Source organism: Caretta caretta, chromosome 1 (genome assembly GCF_965140235.1).
Source record: "Caretta caretta isolate rCarCar2 chromosome 1, rCarCar1.hap1, whole genome shotgun sequence".
Taxonomy (NCBI): Eukaryota; Metazoa; Chordata; order Testudines; family Cheloniidae; genus Caretta; species Caretta caretta.
The window spans coordinates 47,969,144-47,996,604 of record NC_134206.1 but is presented as its reverse complement, the minus strand read 5'-3'; the positions used below and the strand labels follow the sequence as shown (position 1 = coordinate 47,996,604).

The 27,461-nt window shown below is 42.7% G+C and overlaps 1 protein-coding gene and 1 long non-coding RNA gene across 9 annotated transcripts in view; one reads left to right on the top strand and one right to left on the bottom strand.

Annotated features, from left to right (window-relative positions):
* Positions 1-1,750: 1,750 nt before the first annotated feature.
* USPL1 (ubiquitin specific peptidase like 1) lies at positions 1,751-27,428 on the bottom strand. 8 transcript variants are annotated; one of them, XM_075127722.1, is made up of 9 exons: positions 27,328-27,428; positions 26,467-26,557; positions 18,930-19,058; positions 17,229-17,883; positions 10,148-10,234; positions 7,687-7,816; positions 6,652-6,777; positions 5,799-5,959; positions 1,751-3,803 (listed from the first exon to the last, which is right to left on the bottom strand). In XM_075127722.1, the coding sequence occupies exons 1-9, from the start codon at positions 27,426-27,428 to the stop codon at positions 1,834-1,836; spliced, it is 3,450 nt and encodes a 1,149-aa protein (XP_074983823.1). In that variant the 3' UTR covers positions 1,751-1,833. The 8 variants fall into 8 exon arrangements, with proteins under 8 accessions (XP_074983823.1, XP_074983828.1, XP_048702757.2 ...); XM_075127727.1 differs by lacking the exon at positions 27,328-27,428 and adding an exon at positions 26,678-26,768 and having other exon boundaries at positions 19,614-26,557; XM_048846800.2 differs by lacking the exon at positions 27,328-27,428 and adding an exon at positions 26,678-26,762.
* Positions 26,749-27,461, top strand: part of LOC125635297 (uncharacterized) — a 46,978-nt gene continuing 46,265 nt past the window's right edge. The window contains exon 1 of the long non-coding RNA XR_012668108.1: positions 26,749-26,830. This is a non-coding gene — a long non-coding RNA (uncharacterized LOC125635297). The remainder of the gene's footprint in view (positions 26,831-27,461) is intronic.

Sequence of the window (27,461 nt, the reverse complement as noted above, 5' to 3'; positions counted from 1 at the left end):
AAGTTACTGGGCTCAATACAGGGGTAACTTGGTAAAATTTAAGGGCCTGAGATACGCTAGTCTGAGCTCCTGTATACCAAATGGTCCCTTCTTGCCTTAAATGCTATGAATCTGGGTTCAGGAATACAATGAATGTAGTATTTAGGGTACTACTTGTCACGGAGTCCCCGGGCGATGCTCTGGAACTGCTCCCTACGAAGCCAGTCAGGACTTTGGTGAAGTCTCCTCTCTGTGAGCAGACTGTCTTCAGGGCAAAAAGCTCACACAGCCTCCACCTTCCTGGATTTGACCTTGGAGCCTTCAGCATCCTCTGCCCCTCCGTGCGCTTCCCATAGCAGCAAGTCTGCCCAGGCGGGGTCCTGGGGAAGCCAAAGGGTCCTGCACCCCAACTTCGCAGTCAGACATGACTCAGCCAGCCAGTAAAACAGAAGGTTTATCAGAGGACAGGAACATGATCTAAAACAGAGCTTGTAGGTACAGAGAACAAGACCCCTCAGCTAGGTCCATTTTGGGGGGCAGTGAGCCAGACAACCACGTCTGCACTTCACTCCACATCCCCAGCCAGCCCCAACCTGACTCATCCTCCAGCCCCTCCTCCTCTTGACTTTGTCCCTTTCCCAGGCCAGGAGGTCACCTGATTCTTTTGTTCTCCAACCCTTTAGTTATTACCTTGCAGGGGGAAGGGCCCAGGCCATCAGTTGCCAGGAGACAGTGTGTCAGCCATTTATGTACACTGGCCCTTTGCTCTGCAACAATTACACCCCCTTATCCCACCACTGAGAGAGACTTAAGAAATGCATAGGGGAAACTGAGGCACCCCTACAATATTCAGAGGAAACATTAACAGCCTCACTTCATCACACTACTAAAAAAGCAGTATTAAATATTTTTTATTTTTCATGTCTGAAAAACATACATCTGACCAAATTAGGGAATGGAATAGCCTCAGTTCAGTGAGAGAGAATGTATGACTCCCATCAGTGGCAACAAACTCACTCACGAGATCCAGCTGCGAAAAGTCAGTGATGAGAGAAATGATTCCTCATTTAAAAGATAATTCCTTAGATAGCATAATTATCTGGTAAGTAGATTTGCAGAAGTGAATTTTTTTTTTTTAATATTAACTTACAAGGATATTTTAAGTGTTATATACAACCATTAAAATTTGATGCCATATGTTAAATGTTATTTGGTGCTGCAAATGCATGGCCAAACCCTAAGTAAGGTGTGCACTGTTATGCTCTTGTTTACCCAGAAGGTAAGCCCTAAGAGGCGCCATCACCTTATAAGGGGAAGTCTCTGCTTTCAAATCCCTCTTTCAAGCTGAATTTGAGTAGCATTTACACAGGTAGATCTTGTAAAACAGCAGCTGTGACAATGGTAAAGGAACTCTGCAGAACACCCTTGAAATGTTAAACAGTAGGCAAAATAATGTAAAACAGACATCAGGAATCCGGATAGTTTGAAATTATAGTTATAAATGCAGTAATTTATAGGTATTACTCCTGTGGTCCAGAAAACTGAATGCGTGTTATTTTCACCTTTCTAAATTAACACAAATGCACATTGAAGCAGGGGAAAAAAATTAAGATTAACGTTCATTAAAAGATTCTGTAAAAGATCCTTAACTCTTCCAATTAAATAACTGAGAAAGTTAAAGACTAAAAATCTTATTCAACAGCCACAAAGAAACGTAAGAAGCAAATACTTCAGATTAAAATGTTCAAGTACAGCCAGTGTGCAAATAAACTAGTTTGAAAATAATTTAATAGTACTTTGCATGAAAGCTGATATACAAAATTCTCAAATGTTAAAAACAAATATTACAACAATTCAACAAGTTTCAAATAGAGTTTCATCAAAATGAGGTAAATCTATGTCTCCTGCTATTGAGTTCAACACTGTGGAGGAGAACAGGTCTTCAAGGAAATCTTCCTTTGTGGGACTTTCAAAGGAAAGTCTTTTCAAGCAGGATTTGTTCATTAGTGAGTCTGTATGACCTTCATACTTGCTTTCTTTTACAGGACTGTAATAATTATGGTCTTCTCTTGTCACAGTGATGCATGTGGGGTTGGTTCTCGCACTATGCACTGGTACTGCAGTATTGCTATCCACCATTTCCAAATATCTACACTCATCTTCATCTTTTGGAAGCTCTGAAGAAGCAACAATCGAAGGAGGAGATAGTAAGTCTGCTAAAAACGCTGCATTACTCTGGCTACTGCATAGTGACATGTTGGAGTTTGTACTATATACAGATTCACTGTCTGCAACATCAATCTGATACTGTAGTTCATTCAATAAGTTCTGTACTGATTCACTTTCATGATGAGATCCAAATTGTAACAGATCTTCTACATCTCTATTTGGAGAGCTTCCATTACACATCTGAGTCTTTGCCAGCCTATCAAGTGAAGCCAACTTGTTCTTTTTAGCCTTCAGTTTTTTAAGCAGTTTTAAACGAAGCTTGTGAGTTTTGGCATCCGATTCTTTATCCTTCACATCAGATTTGTGATTTCCATTTTCACCATGGCGAGGTTTGGAACTAAAGATGGGGGTGTTGGGTTGAATTACTTCACTCCAGGTGCCCAATGAAATTCCAGACTTATTCAAAGGTGGACCATCAACTACAGGGTTTACTGCAGGGAGACGAGCATGTACAGAAGGACCAGTGATGTTTGTTAACAAAGGAGGAATATTTGCACCTTGACAAACAGCTGATTTAGGCGCCTCCTCAGTTGTTTTGCTTGTACCTTTGGCTTGAAAGCCACCAAAATTAGCTGCCCCCTTAGTAGGGAGGTGCAAGTCAGCAGCTCTTAGTAAAGAAGGATTTTTGTAACTTTTCTTATTATGATGATGAATTGAGGCACTTGAAGGCATAAAGGTATTATGCTTGCTTAAGAACCCCTTTACCCAACTTCCTACAAATCCTCTCTTTTGATCTTTATGCAAAGACTGGGTGGAATTATTTGTAGCAGACAAAGCTGCAGCCTGAGAGTCTGCTACAATTTTGCTTGTGTTTCTGGTGTTAGAGGATTTCTGCATAACATTCTCCATTAATGCTAATTTCTTATTCTGCAAGAGTTCTGGATTTAACACGATATTCTCAGTGTTGACTGGGTTAGCCTTGGCCTCTGCCTCTTGAGATTGTGATGGCGCGGACGAGTCACTACAATGGTTTCTGGTGGGAACAGCAGAGGCAATATTTGCTAGGTTCAACTGTTCAAGATGTAAGGAAATACAGGCATTTTCAGGTGGTGTGCACATGTTGGTAGACGTAGTTGGACTACAAACGTCTTCTGTACATGGAGTGTGATCGGAACAAGCTGACTCCTGCTCTTTCAGCAAGCCGGTTTCAGCAATTAGGTGATTTCCCACAGTCTGTCCATTGTCCAGTGGTTTACCTTCAGAATCAACTTGAATTTCTACAAGTGTCAGCGTTATAACATCATCAGCTGCCAAATTTTCTAAGCCAGAAAGCAAGCTATTTTCATCATCATCTCTGGCCACTTTTTGTTGTTCATTAACAGGAATGCTCACAATCTCCTTTTTGTGAAATACTGTAGTTATTTCGTCTACGGCATTATCACCATCACGATGCAACACTTGAGAAGAACTTGACTGTGCATCATTAAGAGGAAGATTTTCAGATTTTACACTTTGGACCTGATAGCTCATTTTATCTGGCACTTGGGATGCTTTCCTTTCCCAGATGACAATGTGAATCTCTGAAAGAGGAACTTCAAATTTTTCACGTCTTTCACAATATGGACCTTTTATGTCATCGCATTCAAGCCAAGTTTCTGAAAAATAAAAAATGAATAGTTTAGAGGCTCAAAGATACACAATGGCCATTGAAACTCGGATCATTACTCTTTTGAGACCCAAAAACACCCATTTTTAACTCTTTCCCTGACAATGCTACATACACCCTGGTGAATGAAGTGGATTTATTTGTTCCCTCACTTTCCCCAAAGAAAAGTTGGGGGTCTTCCACTCTAACTAGGCCACCTGAAGCAACAGAATTCCTAGTAACATCACCAAGATGGAAAGTAACTTTTTCCTTAGCCACACTGATGCTCATGGCCAAGATAGTGATACTGACATACTGTTTGAGAATATATGGACAGACCAGACATATAGACCTCTCTCATTAAAAGAGAATTTGGGGAATTATTTTTCATAAAGATGTGGGGAAGGGGCTTAAGGGAGAAACTGATCATATAGATAATTCCCTCCCAAGCATCCCAACAGTTACAAAAATTTATATAATGTTTTTAGTAAGGATTCTAAAGCGAGATACCTTAAGTGTGTACGCATTGCATAGTGTGAACAGCAAAAGCTGTGCACAGGCTAGCTAGTTTGAATCCAGCTAGCGTGGATAACGGCAGCACTGGAGACAGTACACCATGAGCTTCAGAGTGGGCTAGCGAGCAGAGTACGTACCCAGGGGCTATGCCAGGCTTGTACAACCTGCACTGAAGTGCACACTGAGCTGCCTTCATGGTTACGGTTCCCATACTAGATTGGATCTCATTAGGTAGGCTAGCCGGTGGACAGCTTTTGTTGTGCAGACATATCCTAAATTTATTGACGGTTAGTGGGATGTTTCTCATCCTCTGCCAGAGTTGCATGAAGAAAAAAAAGAGTTCAATTTAAATGGACAACTTTTCAGCTGACAAGGATGTTTTGATTAAAATGATCTCTTCTCTCTCCTCCCTCTGTAGAAGCAGGTTTCCATGAGGACCAAAATAATCAACTATTTTTTCTCTTTGAATTTTGGGAGTTCCTTATGGGTTGTACTCTATAGTTCAACAAATCAAAACAGCAACTTACTAGTTACTCTTAAAAGAAATGCAAAATTCAGGAGGAAGAAACTGAGCATTGACAGCATTGTGAGTCCCATGGGAACTTGCTTTTCCCACAAAGAGACATCTGGTATCTGTAACAGGGTAGCTTGCCCCTTAAGGGCTGGAGGCCTAGGGTCAGCCAACCTTCATTACTGAAAGAGTCACACCTGGGAGAGATCATGTGACTGCCCTATAAAAAGCAGAAGGGGAAGCTCAGGAAGCTGTATCAAACTATAGCAAGTGAAAAAGGCTTTGGCATTGAAGATCCTAACACTAGGGAAGTTGAGAAGTCACAGCCAGGAAGCTGAACTCTAGCCAGGTAAAGCCTGGGAGTGGCTGCTGTCTGAGGATCTGCCTCTGGGAAGGAGAGCTGTGGACTCCCTACCTAGGAGGGGGGAGAGAGAGAGAGACAGACACTCAACTGGGATGGGCCTGGAGGACCAGTGTGCACCCAGAGGACTAAATACATTTTACCCCCAGAAGGGAAGTGTTTGGGTTGTGTTTTGAGTTTGAGGAAACAATGAGAGAAATTAAGTCTGGGCACCTGCACAGCAAGCTCGTCACAAGGGGGCGTTCAGGAGGCGGCTGACTCTACTACACTACTATGTAATATCCATGTAATCTGAACACCCGCAAGAACTAACAGTGTGCCCAGATTATGTTTCTTGTAATTTTACCAAAGTTTGATGAGAAAATGATCACATCCAATTGACTTTTTCCAATGAAGTTAACAGTAAGTATAGCAGCAAATTACTGAGTCAGTCAAATCAGAGTTAAAAAACCCCCAAAGAATGTAAACATATTTGCAAATATTTAATACCTAATTTAGATTATACACAAAAGAAAACCTTTAAATTATCTATTAAGACAGTACAGTGATTATGATAACCCCAAAATTAGTAACAGAGGCAGCTTTATCTATGATGATAATAAAGTTGTAATAGTTACCATCAGGATTCAAAACCCAGGTTTTGAAGTGTTTTGGATCTTGTTGATACTGAATAACAGCTGTTATTTGGTAGAAATCTCCTTCAAATTGAAACGAATAGTTCTTCAGCTCGTTATGTGGCAAACCTTCTACGAAATGTATCATAAATATTGATGGTACTCTGATAAAGATACAAAACATTTTATTGGAATAAAACAGTGGCTCAAGCTATTAATGAAATCACAAGCAATGCATTTTGAGAATGGTAGTTCGCTCAGTGCATTACTGTTCTACTGCTGTTTATTAATTTAAGATTGCTTTACAAATTATACACAAATGGCTGGGAGCTCATAGGAACAGGGCACTCCAATTTTAATACATAATAAGCTTTTAGTGAAATAGAGGTGTCATCTTACAGCTTAATTTGCTTTGGAGGGGGAAAAAAAACTATAAAGAAAATGTTTTGGGACAAAGACAAAATAATAAGAGTTCTGCCAAACCTGGAAGGCTGACAACCACAAGTCAGATGAAAACATTGAACGTTATAAAGTGGTAGTTTTATCATCCCTCAATACCAGATGCTCTGGAAAGACTGATATTCAGTGTTGGGCTTTACAACTTGGCTCAAATGAAAGGTCTGCTTAGCGTGCTAAACTGAACAAAAATACTCCACATATATTAAAGATTTCTAACAACATCTGTGAGAATTTTCAGAATGATTTCAAACCTGGGTAACTGAACATTTAGTGGAAACTTGCTCTTCAGTGTCTCTCAACATGTCATAAAGGTGACAGAACACTGACATTAAGTTCATCATGTGTAGATTTAAACATTAAGATTTTATATTCAAGATCTCAAGTGATTCAAACTTACTTTTCCAAAATCATTTTTCTTCTTTGAGATTTATCATTACAATTATTACATGGAGCAATATGAATAGCATTAAGTGGGTGCCAGTCAGGGATTATATTTGTAAATGTTGTTAGTGTCTTCCTACACCTGGACAGAAGAAAAATAAAATTCGATCAGTTGTCTACCTGAGCTACTGAAAAAAATACTAGCATTTACCAGAAAGAGAGGTCACAAATTAACAGGCTACATGCAGTGTCGACTTACACCTGGCACAATCCCACTGATATCCCTGGCACTGCCAGTGGGATAAATATAAACTCAATTTGCCTCAATCTGCCCATCAATATCAATCAGTAATCCTTTATACAGACTATAATAAAATGGAACAATGTATTTTCTGCGACTCATTTTTTCGCCACTTTGAATGTCAATTTATACCCTAATGAAACATGGCTTTAAAGAAATTCCTGAATATGTTTTTACAGAGTGCATAACCATTCAGGACACTTTGATGTGTTACACTAAATACAACTGCCATTTAGATGACCTTGAGGAACCTCATCACATCTGTCTAACATTTTAAAACACCAAAAGGAGTAGAGGACACTTTCAAATGTTCAATTATATGACTAAGGATCAGATTTACATTTCTGACTTTATGCAATTTAGATGAATTAATTCTATTTAACCGTGAAAGATATACCTATTTATTGGTCATGTCTGGCATGCTATTCATTAGAACAGCAGCAATGTGAGAGATTTACAGCAGTCAACACCAAAAAGTCAGCATTTGAGAACAGAATCACCAGTTATTTCTCTTTTTTACATAGGATACAATTGTGTCAGTAGCTATTATACCATACACCACCTGGAAACCGTTTGCAAATGCAGACCTTTGAAAATGGTGACCAGATAACTTCACTATCACAATTCTTCCTTTCCTACCAAATGTATACACTTTGTGCACAAGGTTGGTTTGAAGAAAAATATTTATTAAGTGAAGACTGAAAGTACAATAATACATGTAAATAAATGAGGCTTAGGTAAAAACCTAACCTGTCTTGGTGGCTGTAGCCACAATGTAAACATTCAAACATCCATGAAAAAGAATGCAGGAAAAGTGTCTCGACTTGGGGATCCTTTTGTAAAAGCAGAGGGAATGCAAATACTGGACTTTCCTTCTTACCTTCAAAGGAAAAAAAAAAAGAGAGAGAGGGAAGACAGGATTATACCTTAGAATGCTATGTCAATTTGCAAGGCTATAATCTGATCCCCACTGTAAATGAGATATGACTGGAATAACTTCATGGGTACAGCTATAGTTACCAAAAGAATAATACACCCCCTTAAACTAAGGTCTGAAGAAAATGGAGATCAGCTGAATGGAAAAAAATTAGCATCTGCACAAGTCAATTATGCTCTTCACATGCGACATGCAGCCTTAACTCTGAATTTTATTTCTAATATTATGAAAAACAAATGAACACGTGCAATTGTTAACAATTTGCTAATTTAAGCCAAGTTGCTGTGAGCACTTTCCACAGAGGATAGGAGGATGTCAAGCCACACAAAGCCTATAGAATGGGGAGAACTTTGCTGCTCTGCCAGCTTTCTGCTGCAGAGCATCCATCCAGAGTTCGATCATAGAATATCAGGGTTGGAAGGGACCTCAGGAGATCATCTAGTCCTACCTATAACTGGGGAGGCAGGAAAGAGGATCTAGCAGCCTCTGTGCCGGGGCGGGCAAACTTTTTGGCCTGAAGGCTGCATCAAGTTTTGGAAATTGTATGAAAGGCCAGTTAGGGGAGGCTGTGCCTCCCCGAACAGCCAAGAGTGACCTGGCCCCCGCCTCCCATGCTTCTTGCCCCCCTGATATCCCCCCCCAGGGACTCCTGTCCCATCCAACCCCCTGCCACTGACTATCCCCCGCCAACCCATCCAACCCCCCCTCCTTCCTGACTGCCCCCCGGGACCCCTGCCCCCATTCAACCCCCCGTTCCCTGCTCTGACCACCCCAACCCCTATCCACACCCCCGCCCCTCCCCTGAATTCCCATGCCCTCTATCCAACCCCCCCTGCTCCCTTACTGTGCTGCCTCGAGCACTGGTGGCTGGCGGCCGGGTCAGGCCGGGCTCTGCAGCTGCGCTGCCCCAGGAGCTCACAGCCCCGCTGCCCAGAGGATTGCGCCACGGCGCAGTGAGCTGAGGCTGCAGGGGAGAGGGGTGGGGAACAGCAGGGAATGGGCCCGGGTCTAGCCTCCCAGGCCAGGAGCTCAGGGGCCGGGCAGAAGGGACCCGCAGGCTGTAGTTTGCCCACCTCTGCTCTATGCACATGCTGTTCTGCTGTAGCTTTGGATCTCAAAACATACGCTTTCATAAAACCACTGCAGCTTTTTTTTTTTTGGGGGGGGGGGGCGGCAGTAAATTACTTTTACTATGTTTCCATATCTTATAAAGAGTTCCATGCTCTACCACCAGATCTCCCAGGGACCCTAGGTTAATCAAGTATCTGTTATATTTTAATCTGCTTGTTTAAGTTTGTGCCCATTTTGTATCACGTCACCTGTATTAGTCATCCTCGCTACACTTCTTCCCCACCCCATTTCTTTTCAGTGGTGGTTTTTTTTCCAGTCAAAAGCTCTAAAATGACCGACTAAAATATTAGAGGAAAAAGATTTCTCTGCTTCTCAGTGTGGTTACTTCGTGCATTTGACAGTACTATGTATAGTCAGTTTCAATGCTTTTTTGATAGTCTGCTGCACTTCCTCTCAAGCACTAATGGAATTACCATTCCCAATTAGCGGCAGTCATTGTCATTAAGTGTTATTAACCCTACAGCAAGTCCCTGGAGGACATCCCACTTAAGCAGAGTACATAGCAGAATGACAGCCCCTTCCTCCCCCCCCCCAAATGTAAAAGGATTCTTAAGACCTTGAAGCTATACTGTTCTTCTACATATATACAAGTATGTATGTTATATACTATTCTCAATTTTTCCCACCGCCTAAAAATTACAATTGTAGGAACTTAAGTGTTTACACAAAGATCTTCCCCACTCCCCAAAGTTGCATAAGTGTTCTGTTCATACAAGAAACAGGTTTTGCTTTTTGCAAATTAAATTTCTGCTTGCCCTTTGCACAACCACAAGTGTTTTTCATCTCTGCATGCACTTAGAAAGATTCTTGTGGGCCTGTAGGTACAGGCACTATAGGAAAGAAGGGAACAGAGACAAGATATCAAACAGCTGCTCACTGAGTGATGGAGCATGAAAGATACTAACAATTAACTACATCAGCAAAAAGAAAAGGAGTACTTGTGGCACCTTAGAGACTAACCAATTTATTTGAGCATAAGCCTCCCCAAACAGCCAAAAGTGGCCTGGCCCCCGCCTCCCATGCTTCTTGCCCCCCTGATTACTCCCCCAGGAGACAAGTTGTTTGTATTCATTTTCTTATGGAATGCATTTTAAGTACTGACAACAGCAATCTCTGCATTCACAGAACTGGAAAATTACTTACCCATTTCACATTTAAGCTGAGGTTGAAGTTGAGCAAATATCACATTTCTGATTTCATTTAGATGCAACTCAGCTTTTGGAAGAACATCTAAAGAAAAAAGATTCAGCCAGAAAAAAAAAATCAAATCTAATTCATATTATATACCACATACACAAATCAATTCACTGCAAACCAATGCATTTTCTATTAACATTTGTTTACCCACAACATTTGGATGACAATAGTTAAAGTTCTTTTACTTAGGTGATTTGTAAAAGATTACATTAGAAGATGTAAAAGCTATCTAACTACTTAAAGGAATCAAATTTCTACTATGATCTACTCAATGGAATATTTTAAATGAATCTTGTCTATAGCCTGTGTAAATATGTTTAATTCACGTGTAATCTAAATAGTCAAGCAAAAAACATTGTTAGATTAAGGCTATGTCTACACTAGTACTTTTGTTGGTATAATTTACATTGCCCAGGGTGTGAAAAACACACCCCTCTGAGCAACATAAGTTACACCAGCAAAAGCGGCGGCGTGGACAGCGCTACGTCGACAGGAGATGCTCTCCTGCCAACATAGCTATCACTGCTTGGTGCAGGTGTCTTAATTATGTTGATGAGAGCACACAGTGGCTCCATGAGTGAACATACAGTGGTGCAGCTGCATCAGTACATTTGTGCCGCTGGAAGCTCGCTAGCATAATAATGGCCTAAGTGAAGGTTGAGAGTATGTATCTGTAATTTAAGGGTAAAAAAAATATTATAGGGATGTTGTAAATATTCCCAAACCAAGCATTATAATCCTGGAAAATTCAGAGTTAAGGCCACACTTAAAAATCCAGACGTTCAAGTGAAAAACATACAGTTAGAGTACCCAAACAAGCTTAGCTCTGTGCTGTAGCGATGCCATGCAATACCATAAAACAATGAAGACATTTTAATGCTCATGGCCTCAGATTAAGTAATGGTTTTCAAATTATTTTTCTAAACTCAAAACAGATTTTCTTGTAGGGTCTCAAAATTAATTCTAGGTTTCAGAGGAACAGCCGTGTTAGTCTGTATTCGCAAAAAGAAAAGGAGTACTTGTGGCACCTTAGAGACTAACCAATTTATTTGAGCATGAGCTTTCGTGAGCTACAGCTCACTTCATCAGATGTGTACCGTGGAAACTGCAGCAGACTTTATATACACACAGAGAATATGAAACAATACCTCCTCCCACCCCACTGTCCTGCTGGTAATAGCTTATCTAAAGTGATCAACAGGTGGGCCATTTCCAGCACAAATCCAGGTTTTCTCACCCTCCACCCCCCCACACAAATTCACTCTCCTGCTGGTGCTAGCCCATCCAAAGTGACAACTCTTTACATAATCAAGTCGGGCTATTTCCTGCATAGATCCAGGTTTTCTCACATCCCCCCCACCCCCATACACACACAAACTCACTCTCCTGCTGCTAATAGCTCATCTAAACTGACCACTCTCCAAGTTTAAATCCAAGTTAAACCAGAACATCTGGGGGGGGGGGGGTAGGAAAAAACAAGAGGAAACAGGCTACCTTGCATAATGACTTAGCCACTCCCAGTCTCTATTTAAGCCTAAATTAATAGTATCCAATTTGCAAATGAATTCCAATTCAGCAGTTTCTCGCTGGAGTCTGGATTTGAAGTTTTTTTGTTTTAAGATAGCGACCTTCATGTCTGTGATTGCGTGACCAGAGAGATTGAAGTGTTCTCCGACTGGTTTATGAATATTAGAATTCTTGACATCTGATTTGTGTCCATTTATTCTTTTACGTAGAGACTGTCCAGTTTGACCAATGTACATGGCAGAGGGGCATTGCTGGCACATGATGGCATATATCACATTGGTGGATGTGCAGGTGAACGAGCCTCTGATAGTGTGGCTGATGTTATTAGGCCCTGTGATGGTGTCCCCTGAATAGATATGTGGGCACAATTGGCAACGGGCTTTGTTGCAAGGATAAGTTCCTGGGTTAGTGGTTCTGTTGTGTGGTACGTGGTTGTTGGTGAGTATTTGCTTCAGGTTGCGGGGCTGTCTGTAGGCAAGGACTGGCCTGTCTCCCAAGACTTGTGAGAGTGTTGGGTCATCCTTTAGGATAGGTTGTAGATCCTTAATAATGCGTTGGAGGGGTTTTAGTTGGGGGCTGAAGGTGACCGCTAGTGGCGTTCTGTTATTTTCTTTGTTAGGCCTGTCCTGTAGTAGGTAACTTCTGGGAACTCTTCTGGCTCTATCAATCTGTTTCTTTACTTCTGCAGGTGGGTATTGTAGTTGTAAGAAAGCTTGACAGAGATCTTGTAGGTGTTTGTCTCTGTCTGAGGGGTTGGAGCAAATGCGGTTGTATCGCAGAGCTTGGCTGTAGACGATGGATCGTGTGGTGTGGTCAGGGTGAAAGCTGGAGGAATAGCGGTCAGTAGGTTTCCAGTATAGGGTGGTGTTTATGTGGCCATTGTTTATTAGCACTGTAGTGTCCAGGAAGTGGATCTCTTGTGTGGACTGGACCAGGCTGAGGTTGGTGGTGGCATGGAAATTGTTGAAATCATGGTGGAATTCCTCAAGGGCTTCTTTTCCATGGGTCCAGATGATGAAGATGTCATCAATATAGCGCAAGTAGAGTAGGGGCTTTAGGGGACGAGAGCTGAGGAAGCGTTGTTCTAAATCAGCCATAAAAATGTTGGCATACTGTGGGGCCATGCGGGTACCCATAGCAGTGCCGCTGATCTGAAGGTATACATTGTCCCCAAATGTGAAATAGTTATGGGTAAGGACAAAGTCACAAAGTTCAGCCACCAGGTTAGCCGTGACATTATCGGGGATAGTGTTCTTGACGGCTTGTAATCCATCTTTGTGTGGAATGTTGGTGTAGAGGGCTTCTACATCCATAGTAGCCAGGATGGTGTTATCAGGAAGATCACCGATGGATTGAAGTTTCCTCAGGAAGTCAGTGGTGTCTCGAAGGTAGCTGGGAGTGCTGGTAGCGTAGGGCCTGAGGAGGGAGTCTACATAGCCAGACAATCCTGCTGTCAGGGTGCCAATGCCTGAGATGATGGGGCGCCCAGGATTTCCAGGTTTATGGATCTTGGGTAGTAGATAGAATATCCCAGGTCGGGGTTCCAGGGGTGTGTCTGTGTGGATTTGATCTTGTGCTTTTTCAGGAAGTTTCTTGAGCAAATGCTGTAGTTGCTTTTGGTAACTCTCAGTGGGATCATAGGGTAATGGCTTGTAGAAACTCGTGTTGGAGAGCTGCCGAGCAGCCTCTTGTTCATATTCCGACCTATTCATGATGACAACAGCACCTCCTTTGTCAGCCTTTTTGATTATGATGTCAGAGTTGTTTCTGAGGCTGTGGATGGCATTGCGTTCCGCATGGCTGAGGTTATGGGGCAAGTGATGCTGCTTTTCCAGAATTTCAGCCCGTGCACGTCGGCGGAAGCACTCTATGTAGAAGTCCAGTCTGCTGTTTTGACCTTCAGGAGGAGTCCATCTAGAATCCCTCTTTCTGTAGTGTTGGCAGGGAGACCTCTGTGGATTAGTATGTTGTTCAGAGGTATTTTGGAAATATTCCTTGAGACGGAGACGTCGAAAATAGGATTCTAGGTCACCACAGAACTGTATCATGTTCGTGGGGGTGGAGGGGCAGAAGGAGAGGCCCGAGATAGAACAGCTGCTTCTGCTGGGCTGAGAGTATAGTTGGATAGGTTAACAATATTGCTAGGTGGGGTGAGGGAACCATTGCTGTGGCCCCTTGTAGCATGTAGTAGTTTAGAAAGTTTAGTGTCCTTTTTCTTTTGTAGAGAAGCAAAGTGTGCGTTGTAAATGGCTTGTCTAGTTTAGTAAAATCCAGCCACGAGGAAGTTTGTGTGGAAGGTTGGTTCTTTATGAGAGTATCCATTTTTGAGAGCTCATTCTTAATCTTTCCCTGTTTGCTGTAGAGGATCTTGATCAGGTGATTCCGCAGTTTCTTTGAGAGCGTGAGGCACAAGCTGTCAGCATAGTCTGTGTGGTATGTAGATTGTAATGGATTTTTTACCTTCAGTCCTTTTGGTACGATGTCCATCTGTTTGCATTTGGAAAGGAAGATGATGTCTGTCTGTATCTGTACAAGTTTTTTCATGCAGTTGATAGATTTCCACTCCATACGGCTAAATGCAGTGCCTTGCATAATGACAGGTTTCAGAGGAACAGCCGTGTTAGTCTGTATTCGCAAAAAGAAAAGGAGTACTTGTGGCACCTTAGAGACTAACCAATTTATTTGAGCATGAGCTTTCGTGAGCTACAGCTCACTTCATCGGATGCATACCGTGGAAACTGCAGCAGACTTTATATACACACAGAGAATATGAAACAATACCTCCTCCCACCCCACTGTCCTGCTGGTAATAGCTTATCTAAAGTGATCAACAGGTGGGCCATTTCCAACACAAATCCAGGTTTTCTCACCCTCCACCCCCCCACACAAATTCACTCTCCTGCTGGTGCTAGCCCATCCAAAGTGACAACTCTTTACATAATGAAGTCAGGCTATTAAATTAATTCTGTACTCCAAGTGCTGTAAAATACGAGAAGGGCATGCTATATGTGTCATATAGAACAAATGTTGCTTTAAGTGCAAAACAGAACTTAACTTTGGAGTCAAGACCAGAGCCTCCATAATTAAAGTAAGGACTTCAAACTTTCTGCTCTTCATCTAATCCCAAAACTCTCTTCTGAGATAGACATATTCAGAAATTTCTTCACCATGTAAACGGCTTTTCTGACTGGACGAACCGCTATTTTTCAATCTCAAGGCTAGATACACTCTTCCTTGTTATAGCATACCTAGTTAATACAACCGCTTAGCATCATATACCAGCCCCCTCACAAATCTCCGTTAGTTACAGATGATCAGTGGATTTACCTTCATACTTTTCCTAAATTGGGATAGGCCATTACCCTGATTAAACAGTTACCACATCATTATTAAATATACCAACATCATTAGAAACTGGACTTTCAGAATGATACAGTTTCTGCTGTTCTTTTTCACTTCAATTTGGAGTTTAAGTCTGGCAAATTCAGTCTCCGCTTGCAGCAGCTCCATTCACCTCCCGTGAGATTCTCTCTCTTCAGCTTGCCTGGCTCTCTCCTCAACTTCTTCCAGCTGGGCCAAGGCTTGCTTCTCTTGCGCCCAAAGTTCCACCATTTCTCTCTCATGCTGAAGATGCTGAATCTCAGGGCTCACAGTTTTGATTGTGGATCACTCATTGTGACTAACTTTAACCTTTAACACTCTGAGTTTTAAATTTCAAATTTGGAATAGTGTGGGGTTGTGATCCAAAACCCAAATGATTTGGTTCTGTGGATCCTGGCCAGACCATGCCAATGTGACCTGATGGTGCCTGGGGGCAGCCCGCATTGGAAATGCCAAAGGTCAGCGCAGGCTGCAAAAGGGAGAGTGGACACTCAAGACTAATGGGTAACACTGAAGTTAAACTCCCCCACTAGTCACAAACTGCGCTTCTGATCACCCACACTGGTTACCAAGAAGCAGGAAAAGAAATCATACAGCACACTTATTGCATTCCAGTTCTCTGGCTCCCAAATCAGCACCTTGGTCCAGTATAGTGAGAAGTTATTTTAAACTCTGCTCACATATACAAAAATGTTCTTCTGACCCCAAAGGGTCAGCCACATTGCTAGGTTAGTATAGGTTTGGATCTTACCCAAAATACCATGCTGCCAGCCAATCCTTTAGTGTCTAAAAGTAAAACGATTATAAAGAAAAAATAAAAAGAAAGATGTTAAATGCTAAAGCAGTCTCATACATACAAAGACTTCAAAGTCCATATATCATGTTTCTAGCAGTATTGGTGAGTTTGCTAGCTTGAAAGTCCCTCTGGACTACATCCACAGCTTGGATGGGTCATTCAGTCCTTTGTTCAGTGCTTCAATTTGTAGCAAAGTTTCTCCATAGGTAAGAAGTAGGATTGAAGACATTAGATTGGAGAAGATGCTGCTGCCTTTTATAGTCTTCTGCCATGGGGCTTGAGCTTCGTTTCAAACACAAGTTGCCCAGCACATGGCTTGGAAGCCTTTTCTTTCCATAGGCATGCCCATGCATGCCTTGCTAAGTCATGGAGGTCTTTCTCTTGCCGTCTCTCAAATGGGTCAATTGTGTAGCTGATGGTCCTTAATGGACAATCAGGCAGGATAGGCAGTGCTGATGCCAAACTGTCTGGGGGTGTCACCCAGAAGCACAGCACAAGTTTAAAATATATACATATATATCTATAGCTCATAATACAAAGGTGATACAAACTTTAACAAGATCATCGTATCGGGCAAATTATAACTTTTTGCAGATATCTTACATGGCATATCTAGCATAACTCATGGCAATTTTACATTTGTATTCATAATATCCTAAAGTGTCCCCCAGATTCCATACAGCATCACAGCTAGGTTTATTGAAGAATTCCTCCATTGACCTAGCTGCATTGACTGAGTGAGTGAGGAGACAGATCAACTTAACTAAATCACACAGGCCATGAAATTATTCACAGCCCTGAGTGATGTAGCTAAGGCCTTGTCTACACTACCACTTTACAGCGCTGAAACTTTCTTGCTCAGGGGTGTGAAAAAACACACCCCTGAGGGTTGCAATTTTTAGTGGCAGTGTAGACAGTGCACCAGCGCTGGTAGCTACTCCCCTCATGGGGTGGTTTTTTTCCCCCACAGAGCTGGGAGACTGTGGCAGTGCTTTAATGTTGGTAGTGAAGACATACCCAAAGATGACCTAGCTTTGAAATGCAGACCTGCCCTCAAATATCTGCTTTTAGAGAGGGTGCATATTCACCCTTACATAATGTGCAGAGATGCCTTTGCATAGTTTCGCTAGTTACCGAGGACCTGCTGGGAAAATTACATTTTTATCTTGAGTTCCATAACAACAAATTGCAACTACCCCTTGGCAACCTTGAAATAGAAGGGAATGAAAACTTCTGCATACACACAAATTCCTCTGTAGACTTGTATCAATATTCCTTACATTCAAAGGATTTTGAAATGAAAAGACAAACAAAATTACTGACCTTTTAGCTTATTTGTTTGGCAGGCATTCAAGAGTGCAGTCGCTTGGTTATATTTTGTAAACAGCCTCTGGATTACAGATTCTTCAGTGCACGCTTCAGTCACAGCAATCCTTAAAGTTTTTAAGTGTACCAATGCTGACAGAATACAATCTAACCAACATAGAGCATAGACGTTCCTCCACTGAAGACACAAATGCCCCATGAACAATGAAGGTTTGCTGTCTCCATGCAAGATTTCAGATTTTATTGAACAAAGTTCAGAATCTGGCAAAAGCTGTGTTTTGGAATTAGAGTCAGGACTTTCTTGTGCACCACAAACAGTGATAACAGTTGCCACGTCCACATTATGCTCCAGAGACTCAGCCGTCCTATTAGGTTTCTGCTGATCATCCTGTGATAAATCAGGTAGGCATGGCTGGGTCATACATAAATTATATCCATTATACTTGAGAACAAGATCAGTATTTAAAGTGTGCTCAGCATCTATCAAATTGTTGTTAGTCCTAGCTTGTTTTGAATATGATTCAATGGGGGAAGCTGCAGGACTGATTTCAAAAATCTTCCTTTTTCTCTGAGTACACTGAGTTTGATGATTTTCTGAATCAGCAGGAATTATTATGCTGTTTAATGGTTTATAGCCCAGAGGGTAGATGCACTGAAGGGAGGAAAGAAGATTACAATGATATTTATAAAGCATTTTTGGGTGAAAAAATGTAGAAATTAATACAAACAATGCAGTTCAAATGAACACAAAACATTTGTACATTGACATGTTATCACAGAAATCAACATATGCATGAGGACTGGAAGTGCATTCTGATAGTTCTCATAAAGTGATTGCGTACTAACAGAAGGTACCTTGATTAATGTCAATAACCAATATAATACTCTCTCTATATTCCTAGTTCTCTTCATTTCACCTTCTTCCCCACAGACCTCATAATATTCCCAGGAAAGGATCCCATCTCCTATATTGTAAGGAGAAGAACTATTCCTGCAGACCTTCAGAAGCTGGAAAATGACTCGAGCTCTTTGCTCTTCCAGTCCCATCTTACAACTATTTAAAAAGAAAGCCTGAATTTACAACTTTAACGAGAAATTATATTTGAGGGTACATTCAATTAACTTATGGGTAACAATCCTCACAAGACCACTGTAGCTTGTAAAGAAACAAGAACAACCCCCACACCAACAACTCCAACCATACCCAACTATTAAAAAAAAAAGGAAATTCAACTAAACTTAAAAAGAAACAAAAATACTTGGAAGTGTGGATATCTACACTTGTTACCAAATTATTTGCAATTCACCCCCTGCAGATATAAGCCTCCCATCTTCCCTCCTTTGTGTTGGAATACTGGAAATGTGGAACACAAAACAATAGCTTTTGTAATTTGTTTCATACATATGTATTTAGTACTAAATAGGATGCCTTGTCTCACAAACTACCCTTTGTTCTTTTCATGTAATTCCTGTAGTTTCAAGAATTGTGCCTAGACAGTTAGTACATAAAGACATGCTAGCTCTGTCTAATCACATGTGGATAACTGTCTAGCATATGAACTCATAGGGGCCTGATTCTGAGATGTGTTGGGCTGTGGGCACCATTGAAAGCTATCAAATGCTCAGATTTAGAGGATGGGGTTGCTAAAAGATAAAGGTCTATATGCAATCCAACAACATAGAAAAAGGATATAATACCTGTGGATTTTCACAAAGGAAAATAGACTCTTGAAAACTAATGCGGTAAGTCCGTAAAGCTTGTATCTGGCCCTTCTCTTTGCAGGCTGGGCAGCAGTCATCTGACGTTACTACAGCAGAATTACAGTTCTAAAAAATAAAGTGCATACAATGATACGCTGTTCCTAAACAGTAAGGTATAAATGACAGCACTGAAAAACAATTGTATTTTTTCATAATGCAGGAGCTATGTAATTCAAAAGTTAAACTTGACACTTTAGGATTTGATCATAGCAAATAAAATATACATAGGAAATGGAGAGTTCTAAATTAATTTGTCCCCAGCTATCATTTTAAATAAGAATTTTCATAAGCTTTTTACACAAAATACCTTATGTATTGAAATGGTATTCATTTTATTTGCACTGAACAAAGTTATTCATGGCCAGTGAATATAAACTCTGAACTCTCAAAGACAAATCACAGATTTTCAAAGGACTAGATCAAATGCTTTTGAAAAGAATGCCAGTAAACAAATTCAAAGAGAAATGTATTTAAAACAGAACAATCTTTCGCCATTGCTATAAGATTTCCGTGGAAAAATAATTTATAAAAAGTTTTTTGTAAAATTAAGACCAATTTAAAATCTCTCAAAAATAGAGAAAAAATGAACTTTGCACACATGAAAAATAAGTTTCAACTGACTTTTCCCAAATACCCCACCATGTGGAGTGCAGATATCCCTATACCAGTCCCTTGTCCAATCACTTGCAAACCATTTCCAGTCTTCTGGGAATCCATCATTCTGTGCCACAGGCTAATTTATGTCACTTGTAACATTGTCAAGACCACTAAGGATTTTTCAAAGAACTCTGAAAAATAAGAAGTGAATACAAACAGTTAAATGAAAATTGTATTAATTTTGATTTAAAATCTGAATTAAGATTAAAGCATATTTTATATTTTCTTTGAGAAATCATGGTGCTAAATGTGATGTTCATATTAATTGCAAAATAGATGAATAATTTTAGGCCCTGTCTTGCACACTTCTCCATGTGGCTAACCCTGGGACCCATGCAGTGCCCTACTTACTTCAAAAGTGCAGTGCTCTGCCCAAACATAAGGGTCTGCCTGGGGAGAGCAATTTGCAGGATCAGGTCCTAAGTGGGAAAAGACTATGCTAAATGTGCAGATTGACATCAGAATTAGCAGATGTAAAGAATTCACATTGTTGTTGCTCACCAAGCGAGGAGCATCAAAGATCTGCTATGGGCTTTCCAAATGCTAAATTTAATTTGGGTTCATAATAAACTATAAGAAGTTGTTCCTCCAAATGTGACTGTTTGCCTCCTAACTGCAGAAAGCAACTCTGAATGTTGCCAAAATCTGGATTTTTCTGACATAGTAATTCAACAACACTGCTACAATAATAATACTATCTCACATCTTACAACAGGGAGTAAGATTTTACTATTGATACAGCACCTTTCATCTCAAATAACTTCACAAGCGTAGGGCCAAATTTTGCCTTTTTCATACATATAGGCAATCTCCCACAGAAGAACTTTCTGTGGGCAGAGTTCAGTATAAGCCACATACACACATCAGAAAGCATAATTTAGCTCTTACGCTGACATATTTATGTGGAAATCACTTCAATCCAACAGTGAAATTCAGCCATGTTTATGATGAAAGGTAGCAGACCACAGCAATTTAGACAACAAGGGCCCAGTACTGTGCCCACAAAAGTTAACTGAAAATTCCCTGAGTTCAGTAGGTGCAGGACTAGACCAAATGTAAACAAAATATCATATCCCTTTAAACTTTCCGTAAAAGTTCAGGTAGGTGAAATAACTACCTACATTGGATTTTGTCCAGGTCAAGGAGGTTAACACCCTCTCTCATTCCAGAGCTATTTTTATTCTTCAATGTCACATCTGAAACATGACATTCCAACAGCACAGTGCCCCCCACAGCTACCACGCTGGGGCACTCATTATTTCTGACTCAGAGGAAAAAGGTGCTATCTACTAAATCACCAACTCCACTTCCTGCAGCACCTAAGGGTTCTTTGGCGTTTCATCCAAATACCAATCCAGACCAAAAATCATTTAGCTTGTGAGGTGAGAGCTGTCAGGACCATCACTTAGAAAGTACAACTACAGGCCATAAAAGCATTTATTCTCTATTTCAACTCCATAACAGCAGTTCTGAAGAACACAAGCATCGGTTATATGAAATTGAAGCATATACATATTGTGGAGAACGTTGGGCTCAAAAATGAACTATGATCAGAAAAGTATAAGAAATAACACATTGCTGGACTCACTCAAGATAAGATCTTAATGAATTAAGAAGAGGGCAGCTCTGCTGGACTACATAGCAAGCCCAGCTCTCCAACTCTCCATCCAGTGGCATAATATTACCAAGGTACATGCTTTCATGGATTTATCATTGTTACATACAGGGAAAAAAAGTCACATGTCAGTAATTTTCAACTGTTTACCTCCCAAGATCAATATTAAAGCCTGGAAAAATGTTAACCAGAGCATGTATACCAATAAAAGCTTCCTGACTGGCTCAGAGATCTATAATTTAGTCATGCTCCCCGACTGATAGCATTATCTTTCTAGAACTTCATCTTAAAAAACCCCTCTAAACCCTGTAATTCTTAAGAAATTCTTGACCAGACTTGCAGACATCTAGATATTTCTGATTAATAATTAAAAAAATACATATTACCTATTTTGTTTTCATCAGTATTTACCTCTTAGCTTAAAAAATGTTGACGTCTACCTCAGTGGAAGTCCTTATCTAATCAGTGTTCCACTTTTCTCAAAAAGAAACTTCAGGTTCAAAAGCTTCTTGTGTACCTCCTCATCCAGTACCACCACCCCCTTTTTAAAAAACCCCCAAAATACTGAAATGCTATTTTGTAATGTACATCACTCAGGCAAATCACAACAACCCATCTACAGCAATGATGCACTAAAATGTGTGTGCCCATGCTATTTATTATACATTTAAGAGTGATCACAATATATTTTAACTATAAATATCTTTTTAGGATGGGGCAGGCAGAACTAACAGAGTGGGATCTGCAATTCTTCCCCCCTTCAAAGCGTGCAAAACCAAATAAAACAAAGTAACATCAGCTGAGCTGCTCACGCATTTAAATCTGTGCAGTGATGTTGGAGTGGCCTCCTCATAAGACATTGGCAATTCCATGTGAGAGGCTGGTGTACTGGATAAAAATTGGCAGCTGCTGACATGATGCACAGTGGAAAAGACTACTTAGAAATGGTTATACTTTAATGTTGTAAACTGTGTTGTCCCAGTCTCACAATCACCTCAATATCACAAAAACAGAACTAGAGGGCACCTACATGATGTATTTTCAGACTCATGAGGCCTCATTTTTAATCCCCTGTTCTCTTTTCTTTCCTGCTCAGCACCGGCACACACCACTTGCCAAACATGGTACTTGAGCTAAACCTAGCTTTTTCTACACCGATATAAGCAGACCCTGCATTAAAAAAAAAAACCAAAAACCCCCCACACACACCACAAGAAGACTAACACACTTTAAAGACTGTTTTTTTAAAAAACAAATTCTTAAGTCATAGTTTATGTCTCAATATATATCAAATATATCTGCAAATAGTAACAACCATTGTAAGCTGAAATTTTTTTTTAACAAATATACTGTTTGCATTTTAAAACTATTACCTCAGTTTCTTTGTTTTAGAAGCAAGAGGAGTTTATTCTGCAATGTAGGATACTGAAGCTTAGTCTATACTACAGAGTTAGGCTGACCTAAGGCAGCTTATGTCAACCTAATAAGGTCAGTGTCTACACTACAATGCTGCTTCCACAGAAGTAACCCATCACGCCAAAATAACTCCACCTCCATTAGAGGCGTAGTGCTTAAGTTGATGTTGTTAGGGTGATGCAATGTCTGTGTAGACAATGCATTAGTTACATCAGCCGTTGGTGGTCAGTCCCAAGGGGCTGACAGCTGGAGCCCTCCCTCCCCCACAGCTGACTGATGGGAGCAGGGGGAGGAGAACAGCCTGAGCCCTATCACCACCCAAGCTCTTCTCCGCACCAATCCCTCACCAGGAGGTGTCAGTCTTGGGATTTCCCCCCCCCCCAGGCAATCTCTTGACTGGGAGGTGGCAGCAGGGCTCCTGGTGTCAACCCCAGCAGGGGGAGTTCTCCCCCCAGCAATGATAGCCTGAAGCCCCACTGCCTCCTCCCACTGACAGACTGGGCAGGAGGAGAGCCCAATCATGGCCACCATCTGGGCTCTTTCTTCTCTACCTCCCCTGACCCAATCCCTCACTGGGAGGCAGCAGCAGGGCTCCTGGCTGGAGCTCAATTTCACAGCAGGGAGCCTACCAGCTGTGAAAGGGACATTCTTCTCAGTTTCATGGCTGCTATTATTTCACATTTTGGTTCTGGCTGTCAGTCCCGGAGACGGAGGAGCACGCTCCAGCTGTCAACCCCACATGGATCTAACAGCTTGGGATGTCAGCCCTATGGTGAAGGGAGCCAGAGCCCAAGTGTGTAACAACAGCAGCCGTGAAACTGACAAAAATGTCAATTTCACTGCTGGTAGGCTCCCTGCTGTGAAACTGAGCCTAGGGCTGGCTCAGTTTCAGCTGTCTGCATGGGGGCAGCTCACAGCTGTGAGCCCCATGCCTACAGCTGAGGTTGTCAGCCCCAGGGCTGCCTGGCTCCAGCTGTCTGTATCCCACAATGCCCCACTTCAATCAGAGGAAGCACTCCTGGTGAGGACCTGCACCACCAACAGAAGGAACAAGTGTGGACATAAACCATCACTTTAGTTACCGCAGTGGCTGTATGTCGACTCAAGTTGACTTAATTTTGTAGTGTTGACAAGTCCTTAGTTGGAATGTTTCAGCCCCAGATCTACAAATTAAGAGTCCCTTGCAGGCAAAGTACAATTCCTCGGCTAAGAATCTCCATCAAAGATCCCAATGACCAGTTCATCGAATATCTGTGACATTCTCCTCTCTACCGTCTCAAGGTTAAAAGAATACCAAGAATAAATTTCCTGCAAATGATCTTGTTATTCTTCCTGCCCCCACCCCCACTTTATTTTTAAAAGTAATCTCTATCAGAAGGTATTGGTGAAAGGAGAGGGTATAGAAAGTAAAACTACAATTAAAGCCCCAATGGAAAAACTGCAACACTTACGCTGACCGTATTAGTAGTTATATATTCATTTTTTTTCCAAAAGGAAACCAGATAATTCAATTTTTTTTCCCTTTGCTTGGAACACAAGAAGTCAGACATCAACTAACATTGTTTATTCTAATCACAATATATTTTAAAACATGGCAACTTCAGGAACATAACCACAATCTACTTTAAGCGCAAAATGAATGACACTGTTATTGCATAAGGTATAACACAGGACCTGTCCTATGCTGTCTACACTACAGTTCAAACAGCCTCCCAGAATCAAGATTCCTTCTCGGAAAAGACAAACTCAGGCCTTGATCCTGCAAGATATATTGTAGATTCACACAGATTTGGGGGTTGGGGAACTGTAATGAACTGCAGTATAAACTGGTTCACAACACCATGCAATAGTCTAAGGGCTTGTCTACACTAGCAAGTTTTGTCACCAAAAACTCTCTTTTGGCGATAAAACAGCAAGAGTGTACACACTTCTGTCGCAAAAAACGCCCAGTTTTGGCAACAAAAAACTTCCACCCCTACGAGAGACTTTTGTATTTTCTCCTCCCTTGTCAACAAAAAGCCAGTGTAGACACTGCTGATTGTTTTGTGGACAGAACTGGCTTCCACAATACCTGCCCTGATCACTCTGCTCAGTGTTTTGATCTCTGCTGCCCTCCCCTTTCAAAGCTCCAGGAACTATCTGTGTGCTGCTCCATTTGGGGAGCATACAAAGAGCAAATCATCGGCACACTCCTGTTCTGCCCTGCGCTAGGAACACAGCAGCAGGCAGACGACTGCTGCAGGGGAGCGGGACAGACTGCTGTGCTGCTTTGCCCTTCCTCAGCACGGAGAGCTCATAGAGCTCGTCATGATGCTGCTCTCGGCAGCTGAGGGGGCTGTGGCAGAACTCGGAGAGAATCCCAAGATACGCAGCAGTCAGCTCTTCCTTCCCACAACACTCCTCTGTGGGATACATACCCACAGTGCATTGCTCACCCTGTTGATGATGGTGTCCCCAATGTGGACATGAACGGTCAACAGAGGGAGCAAGCATGAACACCCTTTGGCGATTTTTGTTTTGTCGACTTTTGGGTGATGACATAAGTTTTGTCAACAAAATTTGGTAGCGTAGACAAGCTTTAAGTGTGCCCAGAAGCTCCACCTACACTGCTAAATTGCTTGTAAGCATGGGAAATTATGGGACTGCTAGGACAAGCAGGGATTAAGCATTTTATTGCCATGTCATCTAGACCTGGTCCAAGTAGGATTAGTTCACAGTGGTAAAAACAGCCCAGTTTATACTAGTGTACTCAACTGCAGCTGGAGCGACCAAAGGTGGGTGATTTTGGAAAAAGGTTTAGTGCAGGCATGCCCATATTTTATTACCCCAATCCATGAGGTTAAGAAAGAGCATCTGGACATAATTCTAGCTAGTGAGGTATCTAATACGTTTTATGGCAAAACTGTCACGGTCAAGGTATTCTAGACTCTACCCCATCTGCAACAGCCAGTGAGAGGGTGTTAGGCTGTGTCCGCACTGCAAGCACTACAGCACCACCACTATAGCACAGATACTTGCTACAGCAACAGAAGGGGTTATTCTGTTGCTGTTGTAAATCCACCCCCTTGAGAGACAGTAGTTAGATTGATGGAAAAATTCTTTTATTAACACAGTGGCGTCTATACTGTGGCTGAGGTCAGCTTAACTCTCTCTCAGGGGATGTGAATTTTTCACACCCTTGAGCAACATAGCTCGGTTGGCCTAGATTCTAAGTGCAGACCAGTCCTTAGAAACGGATTCAGATGGGATTATGTTGAACAAATTCCCTGACTTGACTTCTAGCCCAGTATAGACTTGTCCAGAGACCAGGGAAGGATTCTAGGAGAGACACAGAATGCTGTACACTGATGGGAACATAACGGAGCCTTTACACATTGATGATGGGAACTGTAGTAGCACCTGGATTAAAACACTGACACAGTTCAGCTGACACAATTTGAACAGTAAAAGCAAGGCCTTGAATGGGACATGGCGATTGACAGGAAATATGCAGTCGGCATTTGAAATTACACAGAAGTAAGTAGTCATATTTCAGCGCCACTCTATACAGCACTAGTCTCCTGGAGCTAGGCGTGCTAAGGAGCCGAAAGGAGTTTATCCTCGCACCAGGCTGCGACCCAAGGCAGAGTTCCCACGCGTTCCGGCCGCGGCAGCTTTACCGGATGAGGCGCGCTAGACACGGTCGGTATTTGGAGCAGGTCCCAACCTAGCAGCTGATCTCCCCGCGGGCTCCCCACCACAGGGGGCTGTGCAAGGCGGGCAGGCCCGGCAGCAGCTCCACCTCACCTGCTCACGCCTGCACAGCGGGTCCCGGCTTCTCCCCTTCAGCGGGCGCGGCCCGCCCCGCACTCCGCGTCGCCGCGGGCGCCCATGGTGTCTGCAACCAAAGACAAACGCCGCCCTGAGCCGAGACAGGCCGCCGGGCCGCGCACCAGCACCAGGCGCGCGTGGGCCCGGGCCCTGCAGGCTCGCAGGACCCAAGCGGCCCCTTACGTACCGGCCGCTGCAGCGCGAGGCCCCCGCGCCCGCTGCAACGTCCCAGTCGCGTCCCCGGCCCTGGCCGGCCCATGCGCCTGCCCAGCTTCCGGCGCGTCAGTTCCGCCCGCCGCCGGCACGTGACAAGCGGCAGCCCCTGGAGCGAGCGGTCAAGGTCAGGCGCAGTTAAGCCGGGGGATTGCGTGGGGCACGGTCACGTGCAGCTCCGAGGGCGTGACGTCGCAAACCCCGCCCCTCCACGGGCAGCGGCGGCCTCCCCCTCCCCTGCCGCGGCAGGGAAGGGAGCGGAGGTTTCCTGGTCCTCCTCCTCCGGGAGAGCCCCCCCCGCCCCTCCCGGGGAGCGGCCGAGACAGGGACAGACACCCCCCCACGGGGGACAGATCCTGCTGCCGGGCCGGTCCCGACACGAGGAGACTCCCCCCCTCCCCCCCCCGGGGATGCAGCCTCCCTCCCCCCCAGCCGGTCCGGTCAGGTCAGGTCAGTAGGACGGATGGACAGAGGCTGGGAAGCTCTGGTCTCTGCGGGGGCCAGGGGGGAATACATCAGCATTTGCCCCGGGGACCGTGGGTTTCGGGTTTAACCCCCGACCCACTGAACACCTGCGTGGGACAGCCCCCGGGACAGGGACAGCTTCCCTCTTGGTTTTAATACCTTGTATTCTTTGTCGTTCCTTCCCAGTACGGATTTAGTGGCCGGTGACAGGCTGCTTCTGCCAGTCCTCCGTCTCCCAGGCTTCTGCAGTTTTCCTTCATCTCGGTTTAACTGAAAGTGTGCATCCTAGCAGA

Coding starts and splice junctions, on each gene's coding strand:
- USPL1 (XM_075127722.1), bottom strand. CDS start 27,428: ATGAAGGAAAACTGCAGAAGCCTGGGAGACGGAGGACTGGCAGAAGCA. Junction 10,235..17,228: donor CCAAACAAATAAGCTAAAAG/GTCAGTAATTTT, acceptor TTTTTTCTTTAG/ATGTTCTTCCAAAAGCTGAG. Junction 7,817..10,147: donor TCAGCTTAAATGTGAAATGG/GTAAGTAATTTT, acceptor TTTCCTTTGAAG/GTAAGAAGGAAAGTCCAGTA.